The 12196-nt window shown below is 44.6% G+C and overlaps 1 protein-coding gene across 2 annotated transcripts in view; it reads right to left on the bottom strand.

Annotated features, from left to right (window-relative positions):
- The window catches only part of LOC138265247 (fibrillin-2-like), a 514969-nt gene that overhangs the window by 368398 nt on the left and 134375 nt on the right, over positions 1-12196 (bottom strand). For both annotated transcript variants that reach the window (XM_069212836.1, XM_069212838.1), the window contains exon 15: positions 6904-7037. In XM_069212836.1, the coding sequence (XP_069068937.1) occupies positions 6904-7037 (134 nt within the window). The remainder of the gene's footprint in view (positions 1-6903; positions 7038-12196) is intronic.

The raw sequence follows: 12196 nt of genomic DNA, 5'->3' as shown, positions 1-12196 counted from the left end.
TTGCGTTTTCTTTTGTTGCGAACAAATCTATCTGGGGTGTTCCCCAAATTTGAAAGTACTTGTTCAGAACTTGGGGGTGAATTTCCCATTCGTGGACTTGTTGGTGGTCTCGCGAAAGGTTGTCTGCTAGTTGGTTTTGGATCCCTGGAATAAATTGTGCTATTAGGCGAATGTTGTTGTGAATCGCCCACTGCCATATTTTTTGTGTTAGGAGACACAATTGTGTTGAGTGTGTTCCTCCTTGTTTGTTTAAATAATACATTGTTGTCATGTTGTCTGTTTTGACAAGAATGTATTTGTGTGTTATTATGGGTTGAAAGGCTTTTAACGCTAGAAATACTGCTAACAGTTCTAGGTAATTTATATGAAATTTTGTTTGGTGTACATCCCATTGTCCTTGAATGCTGTGGTGATTGAGGTGTGCTCCCCACCCTGTCATGGAAGCATCTGTTGTTATAATGTATTGAGGCACTTGGTCCTGAAATGTCCGCCCTTTGTTTAAATTGTTGCTGTTCCACCATAGAAGCGAGAGGTATGTTTGGCGGTCTACCAACACCAGATCTTGAAGTTGACCCTGTGCCTGTGACCATTGTGATGCTAGGCACTGTTGTAAGGGTCGCATGTGTAGTCTTGCGTTTGGGACAATGGCTATGCATGATGACATCATGCCTAGAAGTTTTAGCACAAATTTTGCTTGTATCTTTTGGTTTGGAAACATAGCACTTATTACCTTGTGGAATGCTTGCACTCTTTGTGGACTTGGAGTGGCAATTCCTTTTGATGTGTTGATGGTTGCCCCTAGATATTGTTGTGTCTGACACGGTTCGAGGTGTGACTTTGTATAGTTGATGGAGAAACCCAGTTTGTGAAGGGTTTGTATGACATATGTGGTGTCGTTTGTGCACTTTTTTACTGTGTTGGTCTTGATTAGCCAATCGTCTAGGTAAGGAAACACATGTATCTGTTGTCTCCTGATATGTGCTGCTACTACTGCTAGACATTTTGTGAATACTCTTGGTGCAGTTGTTATTCCGAATGGCAACACCTTGAATTGGTAATGTATTCCTTTGAATACGAACCTTAGGTACTTTCTGTGAGAAGGGTGTATCGGTATATAAAAGTACGCATCTTTTAGGTCTAATGTGGTCATGTAATCTTGCTGTTTGAGCAGTGGAATGATGTCTTGTAGTGTGACCATGTGAAAGTGGTCCGATATGATGTAGGTATTTAGTGTCCTGAGATCTAATATTGGTCTTAATGTTTTGTCTTTTTTTGGAATTAGAAAGTACAGGGAGTAAACTCCTGTGTTTTTTTGTTGTACTGGTACTAACTCTATTGCATCCTTTTGCAGTAGTGCTTGAACTTCTAGTCCTAAAAGTTCTAAATGTTGTGGTGACATTTTGCGTGTTTTTGGAGGGATGTTTGGTGGGAATTTGTGGAATTCTATGCAATAGCCATGTTGGATTATTGCTAATACCCAATTGTCTGTTGTAATCTGCTGCCAAGATTGGTAGAATTGGCTTAGTCTTCCCCCCACTGGTGTTGAGTGAAGGGGTTGTGTGACTTGAAAGTCACTGTTTAGGTGGAGGTGTTTTTGGAGTCTGGAATCTTCCCCTACTCCTTGGGAATTGACCCCCTCTATATCCCCTGAAAACTCCCCTTTGGAATGAACCCTGATATGGTGTGGTTCTTGTTTGTTGGCTGGTGGTGTCTGTGGGTTGGCCACGAAACCCCCCTCTAAATGGAGTTTTTCTAAAAGAGCCTCTGCTCTGCGGGGAGTAGAGTGCGCCCATGGCTTTGGCCGTGTCTGTGTCCTTTTTAAGTTTTTCAATGGCTGTGTCCACTTCAGGGCCAAAAAGTTGTTTCTCGTTGAAGGGCATATTAAGGACAGCCTGCTGGATTTCAGGTTTGAAGCCTGAAGTGCGGAGCCAAGCGTGTCTCCTTATGGTGACAGCAGTGTTGACTGTTCTCGCTGCAGTATCGGCTGCGTCCATTGAAGAGCGGATTTGATTGTTTGAGATCGTTTGTCCCTCTTCAACTATTTGCTGCGCCCTTTTTTGGTATTCCTGGGGAAGATGGTCTATGAGAAGTTGCATCTCATCCCAGTGTGCGCGGTCATATCGGGCCAGCAGCGCTTGAGAATTTGCGATGCGCCACTGGTTGGCTGCCTGTGATGCTACTCTTTTTCCTGCCGCATCAAATTTTCGGCTTTCTTTGTCCGGAGGTGGGGCGTCGCCAGATGTATGGGAATTTGCTCTTTTGCGAGCTGCCCCTACTACTACGGAGTCAGGTGGTAACTGCGAAGTAATAAACACTGGGTCTGTGGGTGGTGGTTTGTATTTCTTATCCACCCTTGGGGTGATGGCTCTTGATTTTACGGGCTCTTCAAAAATTTGTTTTGCGTGCCGTAACATCCCTGGTAGCATTGGGAGACATTGATATTGGCTATGTGTAGCCGAGAGGGTGTTAAATAAAAAATCATCCTCTATAGGATCGGAATGCAGTTGGACATTGTGGAATTCTTCTGCCCTAGCCACCAGTTGCGAGTATGAGGTACTGTCCTCTGGCGGTGACGGCTTTGTGGGGTATGAATCTGGATCATTGTCCGGCACTGGGGTGTCATATAGGTCCCAAGCGTCTTGATCCTGATTATCTTGACTTATGGTAGTTTGTGCTGGTGAGTGCATTTGTGGCGGTGTTTGTGCCGGCGATGCCTGTTGTGGTGGAGAGGGCGGAGGCGTGACTTTTTTAACCACTTTGGCTTGTGGTTGTGCGTCATCCTTGAGAAATCCGATCCTTCTTTTTCTCATTATTGGGGGAAGGGTTGATATCTTCCCTGTGTCTTGCTGGATGTACAGTCTCTTTTGTGTGTAGTCTGATTCTACACTTTGGAGCTCTTGTCCAAATCTGTGCATCTGGCCACTTATTCCTTGTTCCTCTGTGTAGGATGGAGGTGTGGAACTTTTCGGCGCCGAGAGAGAATCTTTTTTCGGCTTCGGCACCGACAGAATTTTTGTGGCTTTCGGCAGTGTGTCTCGGTGCCGATGTTTTTCGGTGCCGGCATCTTGTTTTTGCCTCTCGGAGCCGCTATCTCGGCTCCGAGGTTGCTCCATGGCGGTCCCTCGACCGGAGTCGGGTGTCTTCGCTATGGGCGTGCCCTTTTTCGGCGCCTTCGACGGCTCGCCGGTTTTATGGGTCGAGCCATGGCCTGTTGGCAGTGGCGTCCCCTGGGCTTTTGTCTTCTCAATGGTTTTTATTTTCGACGTCTTACTCACTGTTTGTTGTTGTTGTTCGACGTCGGAGTCTCCGGATTCTGATTCCGGAACCGAGAATGTTTCCTCTTCGTCGTCGAAACTTTGTTTTGTCGGCGTGGACGCCATTTGTAGACGCCTGGCTCTTCGGTCCCGGAGTGTTTTTCTGGACCGGAAGGCTCGACAGGCCTCACAGGTATCCTCCTTGTGCTCGGGGGACAAGCACAAGTTACAGACCAAGTGCTGATCTGTATAAGGATACTTACTGTGACATTTTGGGCAGAAACGGAACGGGGTCCGTTCCATCGGCTTCGATGTCGCACGCGGTCGGGCCGACCAGGCCCCGATGGGGGATCGAAGCTACCCCAAAGTCTTCCGATGATCGGTGTCGATGTACCTAACTATCCCGATACCGAACGGAACAATACCGACGCTTTCTTCCGAGATTCTGACTAACTTTCCGAACCGAAACACGGAGCGAAAAGGAATACGTCCGAACCCGACAGCGGAAAAAAACAATCTAAGATGGAGTCGACGCCCATGCGCAATGGAGCCGAAGAGGGAGGAGTCCTTCGGTCCCGTGACCAAAAAAGACTTCTTCGAAGAAAAACAACTTGTAATACTCCGAGCCCAACACCAGGCAGCGGACTGTGGGCAGCGGACTGTGCTAAACATGTGTATCTGCAGCAACATATGCCATCGAACAGTAGGTTTCATATTGTTAGTGTATGGCTTCCACCCCACGTTGTTCCTTGAGATCTTTTTTCTCCTTTAGTACGTTCAATGGTGGTTTGATTTCATTGGCCTGGAGTTGCTGCTTCCAAAACATTTTACCTCAGGAGTTGGAGACATTCCCCATTCTAATTGTTCAGACATAATTTAAAAGTAGGTTTTACAATCCTTCTCAATGCTAGTGTTACCTGGAGTAATCAGGCAATAAAGAAACCCCTTCCACACATGACCCGTCTGGAAGGGTTGGCTACAGGTTGTTGTGTGTTACGGGGCTAAAGGTTTCTTTGAAAACACTGTCAAGAGCCTCTTGAGAATGTGTGTATATCAGCATCTTTATTTGTTTATTCAATACATTTATTCATCTCTTATATATACAGTGAAGTATGTGGGAGCTTTAGGTCGAACAACCAAAAGAGTGTTAAATAAGCAAATTAGACTAAGAACTGAGGCGTAGGCCAATATACAGACATGAGTTGGTAAGTGGTGGTCACTTTATGCATAAGAGTTTGCGAAGGTTAACAAATAGTAGTATGGTATATTTCAATAGTCAAACACTCATAGGCTCAGTTAAGAGCAGCTAATTGATAATGAAAGTGGAGGAAAAGAGGAAGTAGAGGAGATGGCAAGTAGGGTCGCACACTTGGCCATAGGTAAAACACCATTAAGCACAGTCTCAGAAGAGTTATATTTTGGGAGATCTAGCCATTGCTGGGGACAGAATCTGAACAGAAAAGCTACATTTTCAGCTTTAAATGGAGACTGAACAGGTGACTGTTTAGGGACTTCCAGAATAATAGATAGGTTGCTTGGTTCTTAGATCCACAGTAAGCAACGTACGTGGGAGTGTGGCAAGTCCTGAAAAGGCCTGGTGCTGGGTGTGCATTCATTCCAAACATGGGCTTTCCAATTGAAAGGTGCTCTAACCCCTGAGTCCTCTCAAGTCAAAGTCAGAGGTTTGAGAGAGAGGGAGCTGAATTAAGATGGACCACCCTGTAGGCTAAGCATCCTACTTTAAAATGTATTCTTGTCCTGATGTGGAACCAGAGGAGTTTGCAGAGAACTGATTGATAAGTTTTTCCCATTTACACACACTATCCAACCTTATAGTCATCTGATTGTCCTTTGTCATTGCTGTTGTTACCTTCTTATTCAATGGCATTATTTTTCTAAATTGATGCAGTTTGGTCATTTGCACTTTGTTCTGAACATTTCTGGCAGTTCTTGGTGCCAGTTTTTCACTATGTAGACCACTAACGACTGAAAAAAAGAGAAGCATAAAGCTCTCACCTTTGCTGCTTTTCTGTGTGTTATGTGGATTCAGACTCTTCAGTCAAATATTTAGCTGTTGGCACAGCTTTTGGTCCATACTGTCCTCATTTCTATTTGTTTTGTATCTCTTTCCGGATTGCATGAGCCAGGAAATGACTATTGGACCATTTCCCTCTGTGGAGTAGCAAGACTAATATCGGCTGCTCCTCTAATTTAGGTCTTTTATTGAATCCTTGGAGGACTAATCCCCACTTATCACTGGAATATACAAAAATAATTGCACTTGGTTTTTTTATTTTGAGGTCCCTCTTACCCCCTTCTCTTCGGCCTTTTCTGTTGCAGATGTCTTGTCTCCTTGCTGTCAATACCATCCATTCGAGCCTGCTCTGTATTCCTCTGTTCTGTCACTGTCGTATGGGGAATTACCTTTTTTTATTCCACCAGGCCGTGATTGACTAACACTTTGTTGCACCATTGCTAACTTCAGTTTTAACTATTATAGGTGCATATACCACCTGCAATATACTGCTAGATAATGATATAGGCAATAATGACGTTCTATCAGTCAGGAAAGCTGTACAGACCCTGTTGTTAGAAGGGTCTCATAACAAGCTCAGTTTGCTTCAATTTTTCTTAGTTTTCCATCTTCTTGAATGTCTGTGCAAAACATTTCTAACCTTGGATGGCCAATCTACATTCCTTTTTGGAGACATGATTCTCTTCAATGTTCTCTAACTGAATTCTCCCAAGGTAGGAGAAGACTATTAAAAAAATGAAACTGGAGATACAGAACTCCTGGCACTCTTTCTTAATGCATCAAACATTTCTGGTCCACAGGAATCTTAGAACTACAAGGCATTTCTTGAGAGAGAGATCTTTAGTGGCCCATGTCACTCATGATAAAAGGACGGGAAGTCTATCAAGTTACCGTTATGAGTTCCTTAACATTTGTTATCAAAGTGGGATGGAGTATGGAAAAATACTCACCTTGGTGTATAAGGGTATCCACATATAAAGAGGATAAGCACTTTTTACATGGCAGAAAACTTGGTATGTCTGACCTACTATCATGTTAAGAACTGATCAGATCTCATCTACACTGGTATCACTTCACCGGAATTCAGGTGACTGAAAGGTTGGATTTAAAATCACCCATGCTTCCTATAAGATCCTGCACCTGACCAAATACTTCCCAGCACTGTCCTCATTGCTCATATAAAAATATCAGTGATTCAAGGGACAGTTTCTGCTATGGTGTGACCTCTAGTAATTGCTTCCCTCTGCCTTCGAGAGTACCTCAGGAAGTCTACAAAAGCCTCTTTAATATCCAACTCTTATGTAAAGCAGATGAATATGAGTCATGTGTTTTTGTTGTTCCTTCTTTCCACCTCGCCCTTGGTCAATGAGAACTTTCAAGCTTCCAGTGGATTAAATAGTGTTTTCCATAAAATATTAAGGACATACAATAAATTACTAATTCATCATAAGTATGCTATTCAGTACAGGGAAGGATTAGAGAATCCTATAAGAATAATTTTTACTCTTTTCAGACACAAACATATTTCAATTCAAGAATATTTACTATACACACTGCAATGTACTTGGCACAACTCTTCTGTCTTTAATAACGACTGAAATGGCATTACTGTACCTGAAATAACCCATTTTTGGTGTGTAAAACTTTGGCAGGGCTTCATGTCTCCAATTCATTCCTCCATCTTCAAACAGTACCAGGCAAAATGAATAGATCCCATCTGTAGCCAGCACTGTTTGGTATGTGTTGGTCTGTTTAGGAAAAATGAAAATATAATAATCCAATTAGAAATGACAGGCACATTTGAAAAAGGAAGTACCACCGTAATAGTGAAGTACATTAAGAAGAAAACAGTATTTTTCACCCTGTGTTTATTTATATGGGTGTCTCTGGGAGATGCACCCCAATTTATTTTGCCATATTTTGGAAAATGCTTTGCTCAAATGACAGCACATGAAGTGTACAGAACTATAGTTGAGCTTTGTAACTACTATTTTCAGGCTAAGGAGTCATCGATGGCTGGTAGCAACTGTACATACCTTTTTACCTGTGCATGTGTTTTATAGGAAATAATCATCTTTTGTGTGGTGTACCACCAGATTGCTGCCATATGTGTTTTTGCCAGCTGAAGAACTCTGCATTTTAGCTCTGTAAACCATTATTAAAGTGCCTGTGCTCCCCCTTTTAACATGGCTAAATTGGCATAAAGCTAATTGGCATATTTAACTTATGTGCAGGTCTCCCTCTAGGGTAGAAGGTATATCCAAACCTTGGCAGTTGAATGCCACTGATAAACTACGCACCTATTGTGCAATCCACTACAGTGGCAGTGCAAACATGGATTCAGGCCTGCCACTGTAGCCTGACAGGAGCTGTTTTAAAGCTACAGTTCAACCTGTCAATATAAACACTTCTGACAATTCAAAACCTTACTTCTAAACACTAATATGTCACCAATATGTAGGTCTTATAGCCCTTAAGTCAATGTGCATGGTATGTATAAGTCGAACATGTAGAAAGTAAATGTCAAATATTTTGTATTTGGCTCGAAAATACTAAGAAACTTGGTGGACTCATTGAAAAATGTATTACATTCTAATTGAGAGATGAAGTTGGATGTGTAATAAATACAAAAGGAAAAGTACTTTTAGAAAGTTACTTATTTCCCTGTCTAAGGCCTCTGGAGGCTAATTTGCATTACCTTCCGGCTCCCGCCTTCTTATTGCTCACGTCCTGAATGAGGTGTGAAAACTGGGCCTGGAGCAAAACAAATGCCTGAGTGGATGGAGGTTCTTTCTGTTCCACTAGCAGGATGACCATTTGGGCAGTGCCCGGGATATTAGTTTACTTCAAATGGGCTGTCACTATCATGGACACATTTACACCACTGCCCTGTTATTTGCAACAAGAGGACAGAAAGGAACACTTTTTGTAAAACATAGCATCACAGGAAGAAAAAGGAGGAACTGGCAAAATAATGTGAAGCAGGTTAAAAGAGGTGCATTACAACATTTAACACATGTACACACCAGCATACAGGTTGTGGCACAAGACATACTTCAAAATAGTCATTTAGTTTACACCAAACTTACTGTGAGGGTACGGGTGCGGGAAGGATTGGTTTAATATACAGAGGGGCACTAGACAGTGCTGCCCTCTCTCTCCCTCGCTGTTTGCATTAGCCATTGCGCCATGGGCAGCCTGGGGGGGCGAGCCAATGCTTTATTCTAAGGATTTCAATGGTCCACAGAGGTGAGTGACAGAATTTCCCTCTATGCAGACAATGTATTGATGTTTTTGGATAAACCAGAGAAATCGGGGACTTGCGTTCCTCAAATCCTTTATGTCTTGGGCCCTACTCTGACCTCCAAATAAATGAGGCTAAATCGTCCATTTAGTCCATTGCCCCTTGCCCACCTGCTATGCCCTGGGCACCTAAGATGAGGTTGCTCCCAATAGGCTTTGGATACCTGGTGGTATTTATTACCTTAGACAGGGACCGAGCATACATGTCCAACTTACAATCCTAAATTGATGGTCTCGCCAAAGACATAAAATTATGGGTCAACTCTCCCGCTGTTCCTGCAGGGGCACTTGGCCATCTTTAAGATGGTGTCCTGGCCGAGACATCTGTACCAGCCCCAGAATTATCCCTACCTCTGAGTCACATTTTATTCGCCAGAGTTAACGCCTTCCTACTCTGCTGTGGGGTTGGTGGGGACTGTGAATCTCCCTGGAAAAGGGCTGTCATCACAAACACAGCCATGAGATCACTACTCCAGACGAACGAGTTACTTACCTTCGGTAACGACTTTTCTGGTGGATACATTAGCTACCTGTGGATTCCTCACCTCATGAATACTCCCATGGCGCCAGCATTCGACGGAAATCTTCTTACTAGTCTCTGCACGTCGACGAGGACGTCACTGTCTCGCACGCGACGCCGTCTGACGTCATACAGGCAATAAGAGGTCCTCGACGACGTGCAGACGTCAGTACCAATCATTTTTTACGTGCATGAGAACGACCAGGCAATGCAATGAAAGAGCAAGGCAACATCCATTATATTGTAAAAATACACCACATTGTATGAATAACTGTAAATCTTTTTATGTACATATATATATATATATATAAAACTCTCTCTTTTAAAATATATACACACACCAAGTATATACATAAAGATATATACACATATACATATATATATAAATATATTATATATACATCTATTGCACCCTCAAAGACCAAGAGGAGCGCACTCAAGGATTACTTGGCAAGACCATAAAGGCAACGGGGAGGCGGGTGGGACCGTGAGGAATCCACAGGTAGCTAATGTATCCACCAGAAAAGTCGTTACCGAAGGTAAGTAACTCGTTCTTCTGATGGATACAACTACCTGTGGATTCCTCACCTCATGAATAGAGTCCCAAAGCAGTACCACGCCCGGCGGTGGGTGCCTAAATGGTCAAACCAAGAAATCCTGCAGCACTGACCGTGCAAAATGGCCGTCCCTTCTAACCTCAGAATCTAAACAGTAATGTTTTGCAAAAGTGTGAAGGGACGACCAAGTTGCGGCCTTGCAGATGTCGACCACAGGAACACCTCTGGCTAAGGCCGAAGTGGCCGACTTAGCTCTGGTGGAATGAGCTCTAATGCCCTCAGGAGGATCCTTCTTTGCCAAAGAGTAACATATTTTAATGCAAAGAACAACCCACCTGGATAGTGTTCTCTTGTGGACTGCCTTTCCTCTCCTCTTGCCCACGTATCCAATAAACAGCTGATCCTCCAGCCTGAAATCCCTTGTTCTATCGATAAAGAAGCTCAACGCTCTCTTTGGGTCCAGACGGTGCAGTCTTTCTTCCTCTTTGGAAGGATGAGGCGGAGGATAGAACGTGGACAAAGTAATTGCCTGAGCCAAATGGAAGGGTGAAACAACCTTCGGGAGGAAAGCAGCCTTGGTCCTCAACACCACCTTATCCCCATAAAAAGTTGTATAAGGGGGTTTTACTGATAAGGCCTGCAACTCACTCACTCTCCTTGCTGATGTTATAGCTATCAGGAAGACTGTTTTTAAAACCAAATACCTCAAGGGGCAAGAATGCATAGGTTCAAAAGGGGACCCCATAAGGAAAGTCAGGACTAAGGACAAATCCCATTGCGGCATAACGAATGGCTTTGGAGGATATTGATTTAGAAGACCTTTAAAGAATCTGATAACAATAGGGGATTTAAATAAAGATGGTTGGTCTGGAAGACATATGAAGGCTGACAAGGCCGATAAATAACCTTTAATGGTAGCCACTGCACAACCTTTCTGCGCCAGAGATAGAGCAAAAGACAAAACGTCCGATAGATGAGCATGTAAGGGATCAATCTGCCTCTCTCCACACCACGCAACAAATTTAGACCACCTATTAGCGTAGATAGATTTAGTGGAGTGTCGCCTGGCCGCTAATATAACATCCACTACCTCAGGCGGGAGAGAGAAGGAACTCAGGTTGCCCCGTTCAATCTCCAGGCATGTAGGTGCAGACTCTGGAGGTTGGGGTGTAGAACCTGCCCCTGCGACTGTGAGAGGAGGTCTGCCCTGAAAGGGAGATGGAGCGGCGGGCACGTTGAGAGTTGGAGAAGGTCGGAGTACCACACCCTCCTTGGCCAATCCGGAGCTATTAAGATTACTAGAGCCCGGTCTTGGCGAATCTTCCTCAATACTCGAGGAATCAAGGGTATGGGAGGAAACGCGTCCCCCAACGCTTCCTGCATCGGATACTGAAGGCTGCAGAACAACGGACAATGCGCGTTCTCTCGAGTGGCGAACAGATCTACCCGAGGAAACCCCCACTTCTGGAAGATTAAACGGACTTGATCTGGATGGAGACGCCACTCGTGGTCTGCCAAGAAGTGGCGACTGAGACTGTCCGCACGCACGTTCAAAACTCCGGCCAGATGGTTTGCTATCAAGCAAATCCGATGGTCCTTTGCCCAGGACCATAGTCGAAGAGCTTCTCTGCAGAGAAGGTACGACCCCACTCCTCCCTGCTTGTTTATGTACCACATCGTGGTAGTATTGTCCGTTAGGACCTGTACCGACTGACCACGAAGGGAAGGGAGGAAGGCCTTGAGAGCCAGACGTACAGCCCGTAACTCTAACAGATTGATGTGAAAAATCTGTTCCTCTGGAGACCAAAGACCTTTGATCTCCAGATCCCCCAGATGAGCTCCCCACCCTAGAGTGGAAGCATCCGTTATGACTGTGGCCACTGGTGGCGACTGCTGGAACGGCTTTCCTTGTGAAAGATTGTTGCTTGCAATCCACCACTTCAAATCCACAGCAGCATCTCTGGAGATCTTGACAGTACCCTCTAGATCCCCTCTGTGTTGAGACCACTGCCTTCGGAGGCACCACTGAAGAGCCCTCATGTGCCAGCGAGCATGCGTGACCAACAGAATGCAGGAGGCAAAAAGACCGAGCAGACGAAGGACCTTGAGGACTGGAACTACCGCTCCATTTCGAAACATTGGAACCAAATCCTGAATATCTTGAATCCGCTGAGGCGGAGGAAAGGCCCGACCCAATGTTGTATCCAGTACTGCCCCTATGAACAGGAGGCGCTGAGAGGGCTCTAGGTGAGATTTGGGCTCGTTCACCGAAAAGCCCAGGTCGAACAACAACTGGGTTGTTGACTGCAGATGACGCAACACAAGCTCCGGGGACTTGGCTTTGATCAACCAATCGTCCAAGTAAGGGAATACTGCTATCCCCTTCCTTCTGAGCTCTGCCGCAACCACCGACATCACCTTCGTGAAGACTCGAGGTGCTGAAGTAAGACCAAACGGAAGGACCGCAAACTGGTAGTGTTGCGATCCCACCACAAACCGGAGATACTTCCTGTGTGACTTGAGTATC

The sequence above is a fragment of the Pleurodeles waltl genome, chromosome 11 (assembly GCF_031143425.1).
Source record: "Pleurodeles waltl isolate 20211129_DDA chromosome 11, aPleWal1.hap1.20221129, whole genome shotgun sequence".
In the NCBI taxonomy this organism is placed as follows: domain Eukaryota; kingdom Metazoa; phylum Chordata; class Amphibia; order Caudata; family Salamandridae; genus Pleurodeles; species Pleurodeles waltl.
This window is presented reverse-complemented; position numbering and strand designations above follow the sequence as displayed.